The following is a 22,374-nucleotide window of genomic DNA, read 5'->3' as shown; positions in this document are numbered from 1 at the left end:
TAAATTTCCAAGTCTCAGGTATTCTGCTATAGCAACAGAAAACAGATTAAGACAAGAACCAGGAGCTGATGGGCTCCCCATTCTCCCACGTCCCCATTCCCACGCCCCATTGCATGGATTAGCTAAAGACACTCATGTCTCCCTGAGAGTCATTCTTTGTTAATCTTCTTCTGAGAACTCGAGGGAGGTCCTAGTGAGCTGAGCTGCAAAGAGAAAAAGCAGCCTCCTTCCTCTTCAGCCGTATTTTTGCCGGCTGTTCAAACCACAGCCCTGCTCAGATGCCCTCACTGTGATTAACAATCTTCCCAAGACCTTGCCCACTGACTTCCCCAGGTGGAATCTTCTCAAGGAAACTGAATCCAGACTCTGTCCCAAAGACATTGCTCAGCTTACCTCCTGCTGGGAACCTTCACATATCAATGATTTACTGCTATTTCCCAAAAGGGCCAGCTTTGGGCTTTTCAGTCTTTCAAACAAAACTGTGTCATTCAGGGATACCCTTAGGGATCTATAAAGAAAAGCAAAGAAATGAAGGCCACAAAAGTTACGATAGTAGTTCCCTTTGATGGGGGAGAAGGTGTATCAAACAAGTGAGCACACAAGAGCTCTCAAATCTTCAATATGTTAACCGGTGTAGTGGGTTTTACTATTATTTTAAAAACTGTATATGTGTTTTATAAACTCTTCTGCATGTGTGACACATTTCAAAATATAAACAAAAAAATGTTTGAATAAAGAATTACCTAGGGAACTTGTCAAGAAGTTAGATTCCTAGCTCCACTTCATATTCTGACTTCAGAGACCTGGTCAGGACCACAGAATCTATATTTTTAAATGATGCTGATGCAGGTGATTCAAAATCCACACTCTGAGGTACCCTAAATGGTTGAAGAGCATCACAAACTTTGGCATCAGATAAACCTAAGTTCAAAGCCCCAACTCAGTTGACTCCTGACTGTGTGATATCAAGCAGGTTTTCTTCATCTGTAAAATAAGGATGATAAACTTAACACAGTGCCTAGGACCTACTAACTCATCAACACAGGTTGGCCACAAATATTATTATTATTATTGCTTTTAGTGAATTAAGAGTGTATCTCCTCAGGTGTGGTAATTTCTATTAATCTGTCCCTACACAGGTAAATTTTCCAGATAAAAATTTACTTAGCAAAGAGAGACTACTATTCTTAAAAGCTTTCCCATAAGCCTTAAACTTTTCAAATTCGTTAACTAAATCTGAGAATCTAAGGAAATAACCCTCAACAGAGGAATTATTTATAATAGCAAAATATTAGAAATAGCTACAACAAAAGTAAGGTTATACACACTGTAAGCTATATTCATAAGATGGAGCATAATGTAGCCATTAAATAGGACTTTTTAATAACATATAAAAGTTATTTTGTAATGCTAAATAAGAGCCAGATTGACACTATATCTACCACATCATCAAAAGTATGCATACAAAAAAGTAAATCAGTTTCCATAAAAATAATGGAATAGACCAAAATGTTCAAACACAGGGTGTCTTTGGAGTGAGAGATGGTGATTCTTTTCTTCCTTTTTACTTTTTCAAATACTCTATAATGGGGATTGGGGGAAACCCATCAGTGTGTTTTGTGTGTGTGGTGTGTGTGTGTGTGTGTGTGTGTCGGAGTCTCGCTCTGTCACCCAGGCTGGAGTGCAGTGGCACAATCTCAGCTTACTGCAACCTCCACCTCCTGAACTCATGTGATTCTCCTGCCTCAGGCTCCCGAGTAGCTGGGATTACAGGCACGCACCACCACACCCAGATAATTTTTTATTTTTAGTAAAGATGGGGTTTCACCATGTTGGCCAGGCTGGTCTTGAACTCCTGGCCTTAAGGGATCCACCTGCCTCAGTCTCCCAAAGTGCTGGGATTACAGGTGTGAGCCACCGTGCCCAGTCTGTCACTTTTTAAAAGTGTATTATTTTGTTATATCTGCAAATCTAAACTAATTTAAGGGTTCTGCATCAGCTAGGATTCATAAAAGACAATGACACTTTCACACACTGTGCAGGCTACTGAAGCAGAAGTTATGCTTTAGAGATCTCATCTAACCTGAGCCCAAGGAGGTGAACTGACAAGCACAAGGGGACACAGATATCTGAGGTCCAGGTTCTGTTCCCAGGCCTCACAATCCCATCTAACACTCCTCCCAGTTCATTACACTGCCCTCCGTTTTCACAATACAGACTGTTAAATACTGCAGCCTCCAAACTCGAAAATGTGGTCCTGGAACTAGCAGCGCACCTTGGAGCTTCTTAGAAACGCAGGTTATCAGGCCTCTTCCCTGAGAAAGGAAATCAGAATCTGCATTTTAACAAGATTCCCAGGGCAAGGTTCTCAGAGAAGTAGCAGAATAAGAGAAAGTCTTTCTTTAATGGTTTAATTTCAGTTGAAGCTGACTTGGTTGACCAAGTTAAAACAGTGATCTCAGTCCCACCATTGGCTGTGTGACATGAAGCATGTTTCTCAGCCTCTCTGTGCCTGGGTTTTTTCATCTGTAAAATGGGGATCATAAACTTACATGGTGCATAGCAAGTGCAGAGATGGAAGCGGGGTGCAGTACCTGTAAACAGTGCCCGTAAATAATGCTTCTTGTTGGGTATGTTTTGACAGGCCTGGCGCTCTGCACGAGCTGTGCAACGCTTGGCACACAGTAAGTGCTCAGCCAGTACGTTTTTAATAAATAACCAGCAAGAGCACAGGTTATCATTTATCAATTTTTGACTTGAACTGTCCCATTCTTTAGTATATAACACTCTCAAAACTGCCAGTTTTCTGCATCCCAATATTCAAAACTGTGCCAGCTCTCACCAGATGTGAGAAAGTGCATAGGCTGAAGGTCATAGATAAACTTAACTCATACTGTAAATCATTCCTACCAGAATTTTTTTTGAGACAAGTAGATTTTATTTACAAATTTATCCCTCTAACTGATCATAAAATTAACCAATCCAGGATGCCCACTGCTGATTGGTTGCAGGAGGAATGGTGGGGTGTTCTCTGGTGTCTGTCGTGGCTGTGGAATCCATGGTTACTAGGCAGAGAGCCCTGTGGCAGCACCTTGGAGCTTCTTAGAAACGCAGGTTATCAGGCCTCTTCCCTGAGAAAGGAAATCAGAATCTGCATTTTAACAAGATTCCCAGGGCAAGGTTCTCAGAGAAGTAGCAGAATAAGAGAAAGTCTGTCTTTAATGGTTTAATTTCAGTTGAAGCTGACTGGATTGACCAAGTTAAAACAGTGATCTCAGTCCCACTATTAGCTGTGTGGGACTGCAGTGTCATGGAGGAACTGCGATCCTCTGTGGAGCTGGACCCTGGACTGAACCCTGGGAAGCTCGATGAGGAGATGGTGGGGCTGCCGCCCCATGACCCAAGTCCTCAAGTCACTTTCCACAGCCTCCATGGGAAGATACTGGTGTGTCCACACTTCACGGGCTTAGTGATGGGTCTTAGTTTTATTCAGACTTAGTCAATGTATTAGGAATGGACTCCGTGTAACGTGGGCATGGAGTATATAACACACCTCAGACTGTGGTTTTCGAACCACCTCCATTAGCATCATTTAAAAATGTGGATGCTGGGCCGGGCGCAGTGGCTCACACCTGTAATCCCAGCACTTTGGGAGGCCAAGGCGGGCGGATCGCGAGATCAGGAGTTCGAGATCATCCCAGCCAATATGGTGAAACCCCATCTCTACTAAAAATACAAAAATTAGCTGGGTGTACCCACACTCCAGCCTGGAGACAGAACAAGACTCAGTCTCAAAAAAAAAAAGCCAGGCACGGCGGCTCATGCTTGTAATCCCAGCACTTTGGGAGGCCAAGGTGGGTGGATCATCTGAGGTCGGGAGTTCTAGACCAGCCTGACCAACATGGAGAAACCCCATCTCTGCTAAAAATACAAAATTAGCTGGACGTGGTGGCGCATGCGTGTAATCCCAGCTACTCGGGAGGCTGAGGTAGGAGAATCGCTTGAACCCAGGAGGTGGAGGTTGTGGTGAGCCGAGATCACACCATTGCACTCCAGCCTGGGCAACAAGAGCAAAACTCTGTCTCAAAAAAAAAAAAAATGTGGATTCTGTGGTCCTGACCAGGTCTCTGGAATCAGAATATGAAATGGAGCTAGGAATCCGCCTTCTTAACAAGTTCCCTAGGTAATTCTTTATTCAAAACTTTTTTGATGTTGTTTATATTTTGAAATCCGTCACACATACAGAAGAGTTTATAAAACACATATACACAGATTCTAACATAACAATAAAACAAACACCTGTGTACCCACTACCCAGGTTAACATATTGAAGACTGGGAGCTCTGGTGTGCCCAGTTGTTTGGTACACCTTCTCCCCCATCAGAGGCAAGTACTATCCTAACTTTCGTGGCTTTCATTTCCTTAGTCAACCTGTTAGGAATCGACTCCACGTAACATGAAAAGCAGCTTGCAGAAACACTGGATTCACACATGGAGGAGAAATGCCAACTCACGGGCAAGCATAGTGATGCCAAAAAAAAAAAAAAAAAAAAAAACACCGCAGAGATTGAGGGATCTTTAGAGGATGTCGGGGTATGAAAGTATTTAAACATCCCCAGTTTTGTAGATGCTTATAAGGTGAACAGCACCAACGCAATGCTGATGCAGAAATTCACATCCCAGCGGGGCACAGTTGCTCACGCCTATAATTTCAACACTTTGGGAGGCCGAGGTGGACAGATCACCTGAGTCAGGAGTTCGAGACCAGCCTGGCCAGCATAGTGAAACCCGTCTCTACTAACAATACAAAAATTAGCCAGGCATGGTGGCGGGCGCCTGTAATCCCAGCTACTCAGCAGGCTAGGGCAGGAGAATTGTTTGAACCTGGAAGGTGGAGATTGCAGTGAGCCGAGATCGCACCATTACACTCCAGCCTGGGCAACAAAAGCAAGACTCCATCGCAAAAAAAAAATAAAATAAAATAATAAAAATAAATCACATCCCTGGTTCAAGAACTGAAAGAAGGGAGGTTTAAAGAAGAAAAGAAAAAAGAAGAGAGATCCAGACTCTCTAAGCAACAAGAAGGGCTGGCAGAGACGTTATCTATGCTGGAGTCCCTGGAAGAGGCCATGGGAGTCACCCCATCACAAGGAGCTTTTCCACACCAGCCAGGCAGCCAAGAGCCAAGCCCTGCTGCTCCCTTCCCCAGGAGGGCCTGGGTCTTAGTGCAGCGCTGTTCTCTCCCCTCCACTCAGGCCTCTAGAGCTGCCAGGCCAGGTTCTCCCATGTTGACTCCATCCGAGGGTCCCTGAGGCCAGTGGATCCGGGGGAGCCCCTTTCTGCATTGAAGTTTCCCCCTTCCCCTTCTGACACTGCAGCCAGCTCCTTCATGGTCGATTCCTCCAAATCTAAAGAATACAGGAGACCCTGGAGCACATCAGCAAAGTCTGGATTCTCTCTCATTAGCAGCAAAAGAAATGCCATACTTGAGAGCCTCATCTTTTGCTCAAACTGAAACATCATCAAACTGCATTTCTCAAGACAATGCTCTGTAAATATTATTTATGTATTAATCTCCTAGGTGAACAATTTCTATTTTATCGTCTACAAAATTATTGTATTATACTTTGAAAACAGATTTCATTTATCAATACTTTCGGTACGCAACTGCAATACTTTTTCTAGAGTTATAGTCCCAACAATTTTAAGTCATAAGTTAAAGCATCATTTTTTGGCTTGAGTACGTATTTGTTGAAAAATTTGGCCGGGTGTGTTGGCTCACGCCTGTAATCCCAGCACTTTGGGAGGCCGAGGCAGGCGGATCACGAGGTCAGGAGATCGGGACCATCCTGGCTAACACAGTGAAATCCCGTCTCTACTAAAAATACAAAAAAAATTAGCCGGGCGTAGTGGCGGGCGCCTGTAGTCCTAGCTACTCAGGAGGCTGAGGCAAGAGAATGGCGTGAACCTGGGAGGCAGAGCTTGCAGTGAGCCAAGATCGCACCACTGCACTCCAGTCTAGGCGACAGAGCAAGACTCCGTCTCAAAAAAAAAAAAAAGAAAAAAAAATTAATGCAAAGGGAGATTTATTTTGGGGTAAAGTAAAAGGAATGTTTAAAGAGAAATTTCTATAATAGATTCAAATAGTGGATATTTTTCAAAAAACAAAATTGATAAATTACATGGAGATGGTTTTATTTCACTACAAGAGTGATGTAGGGAGAGATTTCTAAGAAGAAATCCCCTTGGACAACATTGGGGAACCCCACATCACTTTTCCCCATCTCCTCTCAATTAGCCACCACGCCTGGCTAATTTTTTTTTTTTTTTGTATTTATACATTTTTATTTTGGTATGTAAGAGAGATACCCGACAAAAGTAACCTGAATTAAACTTTCCATTTAAACTTCCTCTGTGTCTTTGTGTTGAGTCAGGCACTGTATTAGATAACTGTAAATTATTTATCATGTATGAATGGAGGCCACTCACCCTAATAGTTAAACAGACTGGATTTACATAAATGTGGGGCAATCTTGGTAGGGGTGGTCAGCAAGGCCTCTGTCGGGAGGGAGCACCTGGGCAATGAAGACATGGGGAAGAACTTTGTAGGAAAAGGGGGTGGAACTGACAATAGCCCTGAAGAGGGCATGAGTCTGGTGGGCGTGAGGACCATGCAGAGGCCACAGTGGCCTGAACTCAGTGAACGATGGCCAGAGTGGGAAATGAGTGAAGGGTACCAGGGGTCTGAGAATGGAGGGGTTCTCCCCACAGTAAGAGTTTCATTTCAATATAAAAGTTCAGAGGCAGCCTGCAGGGAACATGGTAAAGCAGGAAGACTAGGTGGGAGGCTGTGACAGTCATTCGAGGGTGAGAATGGTGACAGCTGGACCAGGGGAGTAGTGGAGCGGGGGATGGAGAGATGGGCTCGAGTCCAGGACCTGTGCTGCAGCCAGAGACCGAGAGACTCACTGAGGCCTGCGGGTGCCAGAGAAAAGGGGAGTCAGGATGAGGACAAGGAGTCCACTGTGAGCATCTCCCTGAGGGGTGTTGTCCTTTGCTGGAACAGAGAGGGATGGCAAAGGAGGGGCATCTGGATGATAAATTGGAATCAATGTTTGGGAGGAGACTTGGGACCAGGACCTCTTTACACTAGAGTAGAAATACCAAGTGCTCAGATGGACATAGGTGGAGAACTTGGAGGAGCAATCACAGCATCAGCAAGGAACTTGGGGGATCATTGGGGCGTGAAGTTACTACTACGCAGAAGTCCAAGGCCTGGGCAGATTCCAAGGGGTGAATGAAATGAGTCTGCTAGTGGCCAGAACCCTCCTCAGGTCTCTCAGTAGCCACAATACCACAAAAAGCCTCAAGAGTGACCTCCCCAAGTCTGTTCCCATTAGAAGACTTGAGTTGTGCAGAATCCTTATAAGACAGCCTCCACCAAACACGTGTCTATGCAGATCCACGTGCCGTGTACATACCTAGGACTGATGAAGATCCCCTCCTTGACCAAGCTGTAGCCAGGCTTCCCTGAGCCCCCTTTTCAACTAGGCCTCCACCTTGGCCTATGAAATCTGCAGACTTCAGCAAAACGGATCGGGTCCATCCTTCCCCCATATTAAAACGCTTAAACACACAGGTTTTTTTTTTTTTTTTTTTTTTTTTTTGAGACGGAGTTTCGCTCTGTCGCCCAGGCTGGAATACATTGGTGCGATCTCAGCTCACTGCAACCTCCGCCTCCCGGGTTAAGCAATTCTCTGCCTCAAGCCTCGCGAGTAGCTGGGATTAAGGCACCCACCACCACGCCCAGCTAATTTTTTGTATTTTTAGTAGAGACGGGGTTTCACCATCTTGACCAGGCTGATCTTGAATTCCTGACCCCGTGATGCACCTGCCTCGGCCTCCCAAAGTGTTGGGATTACAGGCGTGAGAAACAGCGCCCGGCCTAAACACATAGTTTTTAACTGCTCAAAGCTGCATCCATAGGATGACCCCAGACCCCCTAAAGTGTCTGCCTGGGAAAGCTGCCAAAACAACTCACTGTTGGCTATTGCCAACACCTTACAAGCAGCCCCTGATGTCCCTTTCTTAAAGAGTTAACAACAACAACAACAAACTAAACAATTGTGAATCCTTCCTCTGTCTCTCTGGGATGTAATGTCTCCTACACATCAGGAGTATCCTTCTCAAGAACCTGAAAGCCATTCCTCCAACATGCAATCACCAAGAAGCAAAGGGCCTATCTCCCAGTTCTTGTGGGAGGATAGGACCCTGACTCCCATAACAGCCATCTAACAGGCACTGTCGCCTAACCTTACTTACACTGACCCACCCTTCACAAGTCTCACTTTCCTGACTACTGAGTTCCTGCTCATCCCCTTCATACTCCTTCCTCCTCCCTCTTAAAACACCCAGTCACTTCTGCACAAAGTTCAGTTCCGTTCACGAAGTACCTTCTTCCCTATTACAATAGTATATTATTAAAATCTGCTTTACCACTTTTACTAGTGTCTAGCTTTATCTTCTACAGTTAATACAAATATACGCACATACACATGCATATATATGCACACATAACAATATATACATACACACATACACGTATATATACATCTATATGTGTATTCTTAATGAATGTTATGTCTTCTCTAATCCTTTGGAAGATATTATCAGGTATTTCTTTGCAGTTTTCCTATGATCTCTGCGTTTCTTTTCTTTTCCTTTGGTCCCTTGCTTCGGTGTGTGTTTTCTTTCCATCTTTTATGCTAGAGGAAGTCCGCAAGCATCAAGTGGTCCTCGGCTCCCATTCCTATCTATGTATGTGGTACCCAAGGAAGCCGCTGAGTGGAGCTGTGCGCGCCGGGGCGGTGCCTGTGCCTCTCTGGACTCCGTGTTTTTTTGGGGGTGCTGAGCGGCGGTGCTTCCGCGTCCGCATTCTCCGGGTCGCTGATGTGCTGCATGCTGCAGCCCGCGTGGTCGCGGCTCAGGTCCGTGAGGGGCCGGTGGGACTCCAGCGGGGAGCGAGCATTCCTCCGGAACCTGGGGCTGGACGACAGCAGCAGGAGGCGTGCTCCCATCTCCGGTAGTCCCCGGCTCCCGCTGCTCCCCTTTCTCCCCGGCCTCGGGCGCTGGCGGGCGCGGACGGCGGGGTAGTGCAGGGGAGGCCCGCCCGCCACGGCAGGGGGCGGAAACCGCGGCCGGGCTCCGGGTCAGCGGCGACGAGCGGGCGGGTACCCCGTTCGCCCTCGGCCTCCGCGCACGCCCGCCGCTCCGCAGCGGAGGAGCGCTCGGGTCTGCGTTACTGCGGCCGCCGCACCTACCTCAGCCCGCCGCGGCCATGTCGGGCGACGCCGCGCAGGTCGCCTCCTCACTCGCTTCCCAGTCGGCGTACGCATCCCCGGCGGCGGCGGCGGCGGCGGCGGCATCGGCTAGAGGTTCGGCTCAAGCCGGTGGCACTCGTGTCCACGCCTAGCGGCGGGCGTGAGCGCGGCCCCCGGGCCCCGCGCGGCGCGGTGCTGCGAGGAGGATGCTCGTGGCCCTGCCCCACCGGCGGCGCTCCAGAATTTTCTACGATTACGAAGTTTTGGCATTCAACCCTCCATCCTCTCAAACGCCCCACTGTTACTCCGCCCCCTTCCCCTAGGCCCCGCCCCCAGCCGCAGTGCCCTGCCCCTTCCATCAGTCTCCAGCCTCCTCCACGGCCCCGCCCCCTCAGACCGGTCTGTCTCCCCTCCCACCTCACACCTCCGCCCCGCCCGTCAGCCCTGGCTCCGCCCAGCCACCGGGCTTGCCGCCACAGGCCCCGCCTCCAGCTCGCGGCCCCGCGCGCCGGATCGGCGTGCGTGCGGCTAGAGCCTCAAGCGTTTCCTCCGCCCGGCTTCATCGCTGCCCGGGACCCAGCGTCGCTCTCCTGCGCGAGGCGGCCAAGGCCTGCTGGCCAGGAGCCGCCCCTCCACCCGCGCGAGGTAGGGCTTCGAGGACCGGCGCGGCGCAGGTCTCCAGAGGCCTCCCGAGAGGGGCGAGGGCACCGGGCTGCGCGTGGGGGCGGGTGGGGCCTGGGAGGAGACGGCGCCCCGGAGGGGAGTGCGAGGCCTGGGCCGACGGTTACGGGCGCCGACCGGCGTCGCCTGGCCTGAACGCCCGGCCTTTCGGTGGAGGGCAGCTTGCCCCTGTGTGTTGCGCCCTTCCGTGGGTCAGATCGGCGGCGAGGTGAGGCGGCGGCGGCAGCAGCAGCAGCCTTGGGCTCCTGGACGCGCTCCCGACGTGGGACGGGTTGGGGATTGGGGACTGGAGCGTGACGGCTGGACGTCGCCTTCTCGGCGCGGCAGGTCCCGGGCTACGTTGGGACGAGGCGCAGTCCCGCCCTCGGGAGAGCGGAGCCACCTCCACTGAGGGCTCTCGGTTTGGCCCCGGAAAGGCAGGATGGGGGCGGGGAAGGGATGGCGAGCTCGGGGTGCACCGCCTGTTTCTTTTCTGGTTAGGTATCGTCCTTGGAGAAGATGGAAGCGGAGAGGCGGCCGGCGCCGGGCTCGCCCTCCGAGGGCCTGTTTGCGGACGGGCACCTGATCTTGTGGACGCTGTGCTCGGTCCTGCTGCCGGTGTTCATCACCTTCTGGTGTAGCCTTCAGCGGTCGCGCCGGCAGCTGCACCGCAGGGACATCTTCCGCAAGAGCAAGCACGGGTGGCGCGACACGGACCTGTTCAGCCAGCCTACCTACTGCTGCGTGTGCGCGCAGCACATTCTGCAGGGCGCCTTCTGCGACTGCTGCGGGCTCCGCGTGGACGAGGGCTGCGTCAGGAAGGCCGACAAGCGCTTCCAGTGCAAGGAGATTATGCTCAAGAATGACACCAAGGTCCTGGACGCCATGCCCCACCACTGGATCCGGGGCAACGTGCCCTTGTGCAGTTACTGTATGGTTTGCAAGCAGCAGTGTGGCTGTCAACCCAAGCTTTGCGATTACAGGTATGGTCTTCGTGGACACTCACTGTCCCAGAATGCGCCGTGGGAATCAGGATTTCTAGAGTGGTGTAGAGGCCTGCTTTAATCTCTGCTGATGACCTAAACTCATTTTGAGGAAGCAAGGTAATAAATAAACATCCCTGAGTTTGTGCAAGCGTGGCAGCTTTGCAGTAGTCATTTGCTGAGATGATGCATCCAGCCTCCACTCCTCAGCCAGCCTGCCCTTTTGGGTAATAAAACTTGGCTCCTAACGTTAATACAGAGGTTTCTAAGTGGTGCCTGCTTCATGGCCACTGTATATTTTAGCTTTTGTTCCTATCGATTATCTCCTTATTTTAAATAAAGAAAAATGAAATATGGACAAATTAACTTTTCCCTTCAGCCGCAAAACTGATGGGTCACAGGTTTTGTACTGTGAATGTGCAGCGGAAACAAGTGTCATTCCAAGGCAGCACTTTTATGTCTTTTGCTAATATAGCTGTTGGTACCATAGCGAAATATACTCAAAAAGAACACTGAAAGGAATATTCCTTTTGACACTTGGTCTTTCAGGACATGTAGAATCTTATAAGTGGCCTTGATTAAGCCAAGAATATTTTAATGTCTTTTATATACACACCGGACAACACATTTTTGTCCTTAAATATTGTTTGAAAATAGGTGAAGATGTCCTTTGCTGATGTTGGAAATTGGTAAAGGAGAATGCTGCTTTGCAAATGATCTATTCTAACTCAGTTCACAGTTGAGAAAATTAAAGCCCGTTAGGTCCACTCTGGTAAAATAGAACTGGCCTCCAGGATTTCCAGCTCCGGACTGACACCTAGCCTCCTTTTTGCCTTAAGTCTGGACATCTTCATTGTAATGGGTTTTATTTCTGACAAGTAGAAAGGCGCATAAACATGCTTAAGAAATGAAATAGGCAGTAAATAGGAAGCTGCTTTTTAATTTTTTTAATTTTTTTTGCAGAAATTCTTTAGCATGAACGCTATTATAATGTCAATACCTGTTTTTAAGTCTTATTTTAAATAATTTTACATATTATCAAAGAGGCTTAAGAATAAATGTTCAAAATAATGTATTCTAGACAACTACAAAGTTTTGTAACCATGCATTTTTATTTGGTGTCTTTAAAAATTAAATGCTGTCCTTCTGGCATCAGTGAGAGCCAAGTTAGCAGGGACTTTAAATAAATTTCATAATGAATTGAGTATTGTTCTATTTCCTTCCCTTCTCTGGTGTAGCCTCCAGCAGTCTGTGTCTGTGCAGAATTATATTAAAAATGGTTTCCATAAATAACCGTATTTCAAATACACTTGAACACATAATCATGCTTCTGATCCTCCACCCAAATGATCTTTCTAAAAATGCAAATCTGATCAAGTCCCTGCTCTGCTTAAAACCCTTTAAATTGCTCCCCATCGGGTAAGCTGTTTTACACCGTAAACCCCTAAGTGCTTTTTCACAGGGTACATAAGGTCCTAGTACTTTCTGGCCTCTGTCCTTCTAGTTTTATCTGCCACCACCTGCATTAAACTTTATGCACCAGCAACACCAAGCTTCTCGTAATTTCCTTAAAATGTCAGGCATTTTCTGACATTTCTGTCCCTTTGCTCAAAGCTTTTCCTCTCAATATTCTTCTGGCTAGCTTCTAGGGACCCTTAAAGACCCATCCCGTGTCCTTGTCCTGTCCTCCAGGAACTCTTGCCTGATATACTCACCTTCCCTCCTCCCCCAGTTTTTCCTTTTTGGTGATAACATAATATCCTATATCTCAGTGGTTCTCAAAGTAAGGTCCCTAGACCAGCAGCATCAGCATCTCTTCAAAATCTGTTATAAATGCAAATTCTAGGGTTGCTAGATTTAGCAGATAAAAATAAAATATTGCAGTATTTGGAACACAAAAAGTTTCTCTGAAATTCAAATTCAACTAGGCATTGCCTTTTTTTTTTTTTCTGGCAACCCTAGCCCAACCCCAGACCTTCTAAATCAGAAACTTGGGCTGGACATCAGCAGTCTTGGTTTTAACAGGCCCTACAGGTCCTTCTAAAGATGGAGAACCACTGCTATATTTACATATCTTTAAAAACATGCACCTCTGTCTCTTAATTTTGTATCCTCCCATTGAGCACACTGAATCTTTGTGATAATAAATCTTCTTTTCTTCATTAGTGCATTTTTACAGAGTAACCCCTTACTCCATAATAGAAATTATCTCTGTGTAATTTAGGAGATGTTTATTATTCCCAAGAGAAGAGACCACAGTGTCCTGAAGTTGTACATATTCTACAGTGTTCTGAACTGATTTATGTTGGCCAATAATTGTATACAGGATTACAGTCTCCTGTGACCTTCTGTAGGAATGAGATATTTTGGAAGGAGAAACAAAATAAATAGCTACTTAGAACCTTTAAACACAGACAAGACAGTCCTTCTCTGGATTTTATCTAGCCCTGAGGAGAGCTCCTTCCCTGTCTGCATCTCATTCTTAGGGAAGTGAGTGAACTCTGCAGACAAGTTAGCATTTCAAAGGACACTAATGAGAGATGATGACTGAGTTTAAAGCCTGCAGAATAAGTGAGATAGGCCCTTTAATTTATACTCATTAGGTCATTATACTTATTGAGCATCTATTTTTGTACTAGGCACTGTGCTAGAGTCTACTTTGTCTGTAGATTTTTTCTTTTTGTGTGCTCCTGTTTCTATCCCCAACCACTACATCTTCTTTTTCTTCTTATCTCTCCTCTGACTAAAATAGGGAATGAGGTTATATTTTTACATATTCAATATATTTATTAAATGAACCTTTGTTTCTTGTAGTGTTCTATCTCATTAAGAGAAAAAGAACTTAAAGTGCTTTTTAATTTATAGGACTTTTTATTACATCTACCTCACATACAATTACTGTGATTAGTAAAACAAAGCTGACTCTCAGGAGGCAGTTACATTGGCCTCAGTGTAACTAGTCTCAGCTTTGATCATAAATTTTGTTTCTATATTCTATTGGTATTTGTTTATTCATTTCATTAATTATCTGAAACAGTGAAAGATACCAAATCATCTTCTAGAGCAGAGGTGGGCAAACTTACTGTAAAGAGCCAAAAGAATTTTCGGCTTTCCCAACCATTTCGTCTGTCATAATTACTTAACTCTGCCATAGTTGCAGTGCAAAACCAGCCATGGACAATACATAAATGAATGAGGTTACCTGTGTTCCAGTAAAACTTCATTCACAAAATCAGATGGCAGACGTATTTGCAGTTTGCAGAACCCTGTTCTAGTGAATCTCATAAATGACCATCTCAACTGTATGTATAGTTCAGCTGCCTCCTTCAGCACACTAAAAATAGAGCTATTGTGAAAAGGTAATTTTTTAGAGAAAACAAGCCTTGTTAAACCCTTTTTTTTCTATAAATACTGCTGCACAAGAACGGCATATAAATTCATGAGGCATTCCATATTTTCATATGAAGGAACTTTCTAGAGTAATGTTCTATATCTTGATAAGGGTTTTAGTTACATATGTTCATTTATCAAAACTCAGGAAGTATATACGTACATTTCATTGTATGTAAATTTTACATGAAAAGGAAAAAACATCATGAATTCTAGGTAGTGATAAGCCTATTTGCTGATGTATTTAGGAAGTATTCTGATGTCTTCAGTTTACTTGAAAATGTACTAAAAATAAGACGGATTCATGGATAGAAATGTGACAAAGCAATTACAGAAAGATGTTAATGGTAGAATGTAGGTGGTAGGCATACCTGTAAAAAATATTTTTAAGTAAAATATTTTAAAAAGCAAGTAAACTGTTCTTGCTTGTAGAATATATTTGCTGAAATATTGAAGGGTGAGATCTTATACTGTCTGCAGTTTACTTTCAAATGATTCAGCAAAATATGAATTTATATGGAAAGCGAATATTGTGGGAGAAAATGTTATTAAGAATCAGCGTGAAGGGTGGGCTTAGGGTATTCATTTTGCTATCCTTTTGACTTCCCTGAAAGTTTGGAATTTTTCAAAATAAAAAGAAAAAAGATCATAAGCTGTTACCCAATGACATGATGCTAAAGCTGAACTATCAAGACATTTTAGTAATGTCTTATCCTCCCAGTGAGTTTGAAATCTAGGTTGTTAAATACCAATTACAACATATGTAAAGAGAATAGGATTCAGGTTTGAATATGGTATTTCTAAAGAAGAATGTAATACTGAGTAATTAGTAAGCATGTTATTTTATTTTGTTTTTTGAGACAGGGTCTTACTCTATATTGCCTAGGCTGGAAGACAGTGGCATGATTATGGCTCACTGCAGCCTCAGCCTCCCAGGTGCAAGCAATCCTCCCACTTCAGCCTTCCAAGTAGCTGGGACTACAGACATGCACTGCCATGCCTGACATTTTTTTTTTTCTTTCTTGCAGAGATAGCAATATCACCGTATTGCCCAGGCTGGTCTCAAATTCCTGGGCTCAAGCAATCCTTCCATCTTGGCCTCCCAAAGTGCTGGGATTACAGGCGTAAGCCACCATGCCTGGCCCTAGTAAGCATTTTAGCTGTACCTTTATAGAGCAAAGGCTCATAATAGCTATTATCTTGGTTAAAATAATTTTTTCTGGGCTGAGCGCAGTGGCTCATGCCTGTAATCCCAGCACTTTGGGAGGCCGAGGCGGGCAGAGTTCGAGACCAGCCTGACCAATATGGAGAAACCCCATCTCTACTAAAAATACAAAATTAGCCGAGTGTGGTGGCGCATGCCTGTAATCCCAGCTACTCGGGAGGCTGAGGCAGGAGAATCGCTTGAACCCAGGAGGCGGAGGTTGCTGTGAGCCAAGATCGCGCCATTGCACTCCAGTCTGGGCAACAAGAGCGAAACTCCATTTCAAAAAATAATAGTAATAATAATAATCTTTTCTGAAATTTATGAGAATTTAATAAATGATAAGTGTTCTGTCACAAATTATTGGGGATAGAAAAGATGGTTTTATGAATCGTGTTAGGACAAGTGCTCTTTGGGGGAGGGGAGAAGGTTAACTCTTCATAATACACCAGATTAATTACGGGTAGATTAATGCAGTAGTTTTGTTGTTGTTGTTTTTTTTTGAGACAGTCTCACTCTGTCGCTCAGGTTGGAGTGCAGTGGCACGATCTCGGCTCACTGCTACCTCTACCTCCCAGGCTCAAGTGATTCACCTGCCTCAGCCTCCCGAGTAGCTGGGATTACAGGCATGCACCACCACACCTGGCTAATTTTTTAAATATTTTCAGTAGAGACAGGGTTTCACCACATTACTCAGGCTAGTCTCAAACTTCTAACCTCAAGTGATCCGCCCGCCTGGCCTCCCAAATCCTGGGATTATAGGCATGAGCCACTGCGTCAGCCAATACAGAGAATGGAAAAGCCCGACACTTTCATGAGATTCTGAATGGAATCTATAGCCCCAGAAGGTTAAGAAGCACTGAATTAAAGATGTAACTATGACAACTGAACTGGGGGGGCGGGAGGGGAATAACTATAGGTGAATATCTAGGAAATGGTAAAAGACTTTAAAGCATAACAGCATTTAATTAGGTGCCTGTATCCTAGCTACTCAGGAGACTGAGGCAGGATCACTTGAGCCCAGGAGTTCAGGCCAGTGTGAGCAACATGGTGAGACACTGTCTCTTAAAAAGAAATTTTTGGCCACACTCGGTGGCTCACGCCTGTAATCCCAGCACTTTGGGAGGCTGAGGCAGACTGATGAGGTCAGGAGTTTTTGAGACCAGCCTGACCGATATGGTGAAACCCTGTCTCTACTAAAAATACAAAAATTAGCCGGGCATGGTGGCACGCACCTGTAGTCCCAGCTGCTCAGGAGGCTGAGGCAAGAGAATCACTTGAACCCGGTAGGTGGAGGTTGCAGTCAGCCGAGATTGCACCACTGCACTCCAAGCCTGGGCGACAGAATGAGACTGTCTCAAAAAAAAAAAAAAATTTTTTTTAAATGAAACAGCATTTAAGCCAACTACAAACGGAAATACATACCTGTATATATATTTTTAAAAAACTTAAGTAGATTAAAAAGACAATTTTAAAGAACACGGAAGCATGTTTGCAATAAATATGCCAGAAAAAAGGTTGATATTCTAGATAAATAAAAGTACATGCAATTATTAAAACCTAGTGAAAGATGAATATGGAACATGAATGAATTCACAAAAGGGGGCTGAAAAACTCAGTTTTACCTACTAATCAAAGACTTCCAGAATAAAACAATAGGATACCTTTTTCTATCAAATTATCAAAGAAAAATTAAGTACTAATGAGCAGTATTAATAAGTGTTAGTTATGATGGGCACTTTCATGCGCTCGTAACAAGCATATTGGACAAACATCCAGAACCTTAGGAAAATGCGTGCCCTTTGATTCAGTAACTTCTGAGATTGCAAAGAAATAATCTCATTCATTTACCCATGTTATTTATATTTTCAAAAATAAGCTAAATGTCTTTTTTAAAAAACAGAAAAGGGGTCAGGTTTTTTTCGTTTTGTTTTGTTTTGTTTTTAGAGATGGAATCTCACTCTGATGCCCAGGCTGGAGTGCAGTAGCACAGTCTCAGCTCACTGCAACCTCCCTTTCCCGGGTTGAAGTGATCCTCCTACCTCAGCCTCACTAGTAGCTGGGACTACAGGCACACGTTACCATGCCAAGCTAATTTTTGTTCATTTTTCTTGTTTTTTGAGACAGGGTCAAATAAATTATACTATATTCACATGATGTAATAATATACATTCTTTACAAACCATGTTTTAAAAAAAATGATATACAAAAAAGTTTATTATACAATGTAGAAAAGCATTATCCAGATATATATACATCATACTTCTAACCTGAAAAACAAATGTATACACTATAAAACTGAGAATAAATAAGTCAAAAAGTTAAGAGTGACTCTCTGGATGATTTTATTTTATGCCTTTTTGTATTTTTAAATTTTTATAAGCTAGTATTATTTAAAATAATTTTTAAAATTTATACAAGTAGTTCATGTTTATATTCTGGTTTTTAGAATCTCAATCAATACATACAAAAAAAAATGTAGACTAAAAAGTTAATATTCTTCCCATTCCTCAGTCCTACTTTCCCAGAGGAAACCATAATGAAATAATTCAGTGGGTATCCTTTCTGATTGCTTTTGATAGTGATATGCTATTTTAAAGTTATGGTAGACCAATAAGTAAAGATATTATACTTCAGCCACATAACCAGTCTATTATAGTTTCTCAAGTTGAGTTTAAAATTAACAAATGTGATTATGCAAATTATTTTAGTTTTCTCTGTAACAGATTATGCAGAGAACTCTTGCTTTTAGCAGTAAATAGGACTCGAGTATACAGCACTAAGTACTTGACAATCTGAATATCCAAAAGGAAAAAACAGCTTAAAATAGAAGGTCAACAGAGGACCTCTGGGTGAAAGAATGTTTATCCTCTTTTTTTTTTTAATATTCATTTAATTATAACCATTCTTTTCTGGTGGCCTGCTTTATCTCTTCAGTCAGATCTGCCTTATCTGTGAGTGGATTAAATACTTAGAAAATTAATAATAGAAACCCAGGACCTTTACTAGCTCTGTTCTCTGCTTGTTTTACCAATTGGGTCCAAACATAGTTGCAAATCTGAATGCACATGTTCTTAATGTCTATTTCAAAAGCAAGCATATGAATTATTTTCGTATTAACTGACAAAAAGAAATGCACGGTTGTACTTATATTTACAGGTTAAGAGATTTTCAAGCTGGACCCTCAGGAACTCTTCAAGGGTCCATGTCAGTGGGGCATTTAAACAGTAAGGACTTTAGGCCTCATGAACCTACATTTCAGCCAAAGCACAAATATATATAAAACTATCATTTTAGATCAGCTTTTGTTTATGTGGATCATATCTACTGATATTTACCATGTCATAAATTAAAACTGATAAATTTTTAAAATATTTTTAAAATAATAGTAACATGATTTTTATGAAAATTTAGTGAGGAGAGTTACATTGTTTTAAATTTTTGCACATTTCTTTCACTTATAATTCAGCTAGATTATCGTATTTGCTTCTATTGTCATAGCACATGTCATAAAGCTTCTGGAAAATTCCACTGTACACTTTTGAGAGGATGAGGGTGAAATAACTCTTTAGTGTTATTATTAAAATTTTAACCTCACAGATGCCCTGAATGGATCTTGGGGCCCACATTTTAAGAAATGCTGTTAGGCGGGGCACAGTGGCTCACTCCAGCAATCCCAGCACTTATGGGAGGCCGAGGTGGGTGGATCATTTGAGGTCTGGAGTTCAAGACCAGCCTGGTCAACATAGTGAAACCCTGTCTCTACTAAGAATACAAAAATTACCCAGGTGGTAGTAGCACGAACTTGTAATCCCAGCTACTTGGGAGACTAGGCAGAAGAATCACTTGAGCCTGGGAGGCAGAGGTTGCAGTGAGCTGAGATCATGCCACTGCACTCCAGTCTGGTGGACAGAGTGAGACCTGTCTCAAAAAAAAAAAAAAAAAAAATGCTGTTAGATTAAACTGCCAAATATGTTCAAACCTTATTGCTCCATTTCATTGTGCAGATAGTGCATATCTTTTATTTGCCAAATGTTATGGTAAGTAGTGATAAAATTATGTTTTATTTTTTAACAAAAATGATTGTTTTGTGGGTTATCATTGAGATTATGGTTTAAAATTAGTTAATGCTTGTTTCTTCCTTCCCACAGGTGCATTTGGTGCCAGAAAACAGTACATGATGAGTGTATGAAAAATAGTTTAAAGAATGAAAAATGTGATTTTGGAGAATTCAAAAACCTAATCATTCCACCAAGTTATTTAACCTCCATTAATCAGATGCGTAAAGACAAAAAAACAGATTATGAAGTGGTAATTAGAGTTTATTTCTCTTATATGATTGATTTTTAAAAAGCTGCGTAAGTCATTGTTTGAGATAGTTAAGACAGTATGTAAGAAGAATTGGTGCCAGGAATAAAATAAAGTTAAATAACAGATCAAGACCAAGGAGGGAAATAAAATGCCATTATGGTAAGCCATAAAATCCTACCTAGTTCCTAGAGATGGGTCAAAAATTTTGGCTCTTGAGTTCTTTCATGTCTAAAAGGAAATTGGAAATGTTATATTAGTGGTTTCTAAATCATTGCCTGCATCTGAATGATTTAGGGAGCTTTTTAAAAATACAGATTTCTGAGTAATACCTTCATTGCCATATTTGATTTAGTAGGTATAGGGTAAGTTCAGGAATTCATCTTTTTTTTTAAGGTCCTCAGAAGATTCTGATGAACAGTCAGTTTTGGGATTCATTATTGTCAGTGAAAAGAAAATAGATTTTCCTCACACCTTGTTTTAAAAATATTTTTCTATTTTGAACTTTATACAGGGTCCCTAAAGATAAGTTTACATTGCACATTAAATGCTCCCACAAATAATGGTAAACATTAAACCTATTGACAACAGTTTATAATATGTAGATATGTGTATGAAATTGATGTAACTTACTGAATCTCTCAGTCTTTATGTAGCTCTTAAGGAAACATTATAAAAATTTATGGATTTATTTTCTAATTGGATATACCAAAATAATTGAACTATTTTATTTTAAAATTGTACCTTTTTCAAATTAAGATTTTATGTCTTACATGCCACCTTTGTCAATATTCCTGCAAGGAAAGGGACATTTTAAATTTTTCAAACAATATTGTTTTGACACTTTTTTTAAATGTACAATCTCTTACTTACCTGAGTTCAACCTGAGATCACAAGAGAGGAAAATCTCTAAGTAAAACCACAGAATAACTTCATTAATGGTTACATTTACAAGGAGAGGGGAAGAAGAAATGGTTACATTGTGAAAAGTATTAATTTCATTTGACTTTGAGCTATTAGAAGTCCAGATTTTTTAATCTGAGTACCCCATTTTAAAAAAAAGAAATAAAACCTTGCAAAACACACCAGAATACATCCAGTAAAGGAAAATCAAGGTGAAAGATCAGAGAAAAAAATCAGTGTCTATTCTGTGAATGGTTGAAAGTTATAGAAAGACAGATTTTCAACTCAGTTTAAGTCCAAACTTTCTAATAATTTGATGTAGCAGTGTAATGGGCTGCATTACTAGTGAGTTCCTTATGTGAGTGTCCAAGCATATGCTGGATGACTTATCTAGAATAATGTAGAAGATAATTAAACATTGAATGGGAGCTTAAATTAGTTAATTTCTGAGGTTCCCTTCCATTCTTAGAATTCTTTGATTTTTATATTGAATTGAGAGAACTAGTATAGTTGTTTTTATTTCAGCAAATTATAGCACCATTGTTCTCAAGGCATGGAAAATGTGCTTTTCATCTTTAAGATACTAAACCTTTTCACTCATGGCAATTTTTTTTAGCTAGCCTCTAAGCTTGGAAAGCAATGGACCCCATTAATAATCCTGGCCAACTCTCGTAGTGGAACTAATATGGGAGAAGGACTGTTGGGAGAATTTAGGATCTTGTTGAATCCAGTCCAGGTAACTAAAGAAAAAAACTTCCTTTTTATATTAATGTTTGCATTTTCCCTAAAATGCAATGATTATTAATGCTTCAAGTCACTAATCACCTGATCATAGGAAAGAATAATAATTACAAAAAGATCAGCCATTTAAATATGTGGATAGACAGGAACTCTTGTGGTGGGAATATAAAATGGTACAACCTCTTTAGAAGACATCTTGGCAGTTTCTTAAAAAGTTAAATATAAATTTATTATATCTTCTAGCAATTCCTCTACTAGGAATCTACCCAAGGGAAGTGAAAACATATTTCTCACAAAGATTTGCATGAAAATGTTCACAGCAGCATTATTCATGAGAGCCAAAAAGCATAAACAGCCCAGCTGTTCATCAGCTGATGAGTTGATAAACAAAATGTGATGTAGCCATACAATGGAATACCATGAAATGACAAAAACGAACAAACTACTGATACGTATATATTACAATAAATGAACCTCAAAAACATACTAAGTGAAAGAAGGCAGATACAAGGGACCTTACATTGTATGACTCCACTTATGTGACTTGTCTAGAAAAGGCAAGTCTGTAGAGGTAGAGATTTGCTTATGTCATTTTCTATGTATTGCAAAATTGCTTTCCAGAAATTTGTGCTAACTTGCACTGGTGATTTTTTTTTAAGCCAGTATAAGATATGAAACACTAATTAAAGGTGAACTTAGCACATTGTGGTTTATGTGAACAGGAAGGAGGCAGTGTGGTATAGTAGATAAACTATAACTTTTTTTGTTTTGTTTTGTTTTGTTTTGTTTGAGACAGAGTCTTGCTTTGTTGCCCAAGCTGGAGTGCAGGGGCATGATCTTGGCTCACTGCAACCTCTGCCTCCCA

The 22,374-nt window shown here is 42.6% G+C and overlaps 3 protein-coding genes across 7 annotated transcripts in view; 1 reads left to right on the top strand and 2 right to left on the bottom strand.

Moving 5' to 3' along the window:
* C19H17orf67 (chromosome 19 C17orf67 homolog) overlaps nucleotides 1-1,259 on the bottom strand; it is a 30,458-nt gene extending 29,199 nt beyond the window's left edge. Inside the window, exons 1-2 of the mRNA XM_063719060.1 lie at nucleotides 744-1,259; nucleotides 394-508 (exon numbers count right to left, since the gene is read on the bottom strand). The gene's annotated coding sequence lies outside the window, so the exon portion shown is untranslated. The remainder of the gene's footprint in view (nucleotides 1-393; nucleotides 509-743) is intronic.
* Nucleotides 1,260-1,526: 267 nt separating this feature from the next.
* Nucleotides 1,527-9,534, bottom strand: LOC134760484 (basic salivary proline-rich protein 4-like). Of its 3 annotated transcripts, XR_010137960.1 has the most exons (3): nucleotides 9,321-9,425; nucleotides 8,600-9,045; nucleotides 1,527-3,131 (listed from the first exon to the last, which is right to left on the bottom strand). XR_010137960.1 is itself a non-coding variant. In XM_063718126.1 (2 exons), the coding sequence occupies exons 1-2, from the start codon at nucleotides 9,423-9,425 to the stop codon at nucleotides 8,761-8,763; spliced, it is 390 nt and encodes a 129-aa protein (XP_063574196.1). In that variant the 5' UTR covers nucleotides 9,426-9,534; the 3' UTR covers nucleotides 8,487-8,760. The 3 variants fall into 3 exon arrangements, 1 of the variants encoding a protein (XP_063574196.1); XR_010137961.1 differs by lacking the exon at nucleotides 8,600-9,045 and having other exon boundaries at nucleotides 9,321-9,487; XM_063718126.1 differs by lacking the exon at nucleotides 1,527-3,131 and having other exon boundaries at nucleotides 8,487-9,045; nucleotides 9,321-9,534.
* Nucleotides 9,535-9,634: 100 nt separating this feature from the next.
* DGKE (diacylglycerol kinase epsilon) overlaps nucleotides 9,635-22,374 on the top strand; it is a 37,489-nt gene continuing 24,749 nt past the window's right edge. For 2 of the 3 annotated variants that reach the window (XR_008515137.2, XM_024235450.3), the window contains exons 1-4: nucleotides 9,635-9,965; nucleotides 10,482-10,963; nucleotides 19,709-19,868; nucleotides 21,385-21,504. Coding sequence is in view for 2 of the 3 variants with exons in the window: in XM_024235450.3 (XP_024091218.1) it covers nucleotides 10,500-10,963; nucleotides 19,709-19,868; nucleotides 21,385-21,504 (744 nt within the window). In the remaining variant the exon portion in view is untranslated. Of the gene's footprint in view, nucleotides 9,966-10,043; nucleotides 10,210-10,481; nucleotides 10,964-19,708; nucleotides 19,869-21,384; nucleotides 21,505-22,374 lie in introns of those variants that run through there. The other variant, XM_054535670.2, reaches the window with a different exon arrangement.

Source organism: Pongo abelii, chromosome 19, assembly GCF_028885655.2.
Source record: "Pongo abelii isolate AG06213 chromosome 19, NHGRI_mPonAbe1-v2.0_pri, whole genome shotgun sequence".
NCBI lineage: Eukaryota > Metazoa > Chordata > Mammalia > Primates > Hominidae > Pongo > Pongo abelii.
Note: the sequence above shows the minus strand (reverse complement) of the source record. Positions and strands in the feature narration are given on the sequence as shown.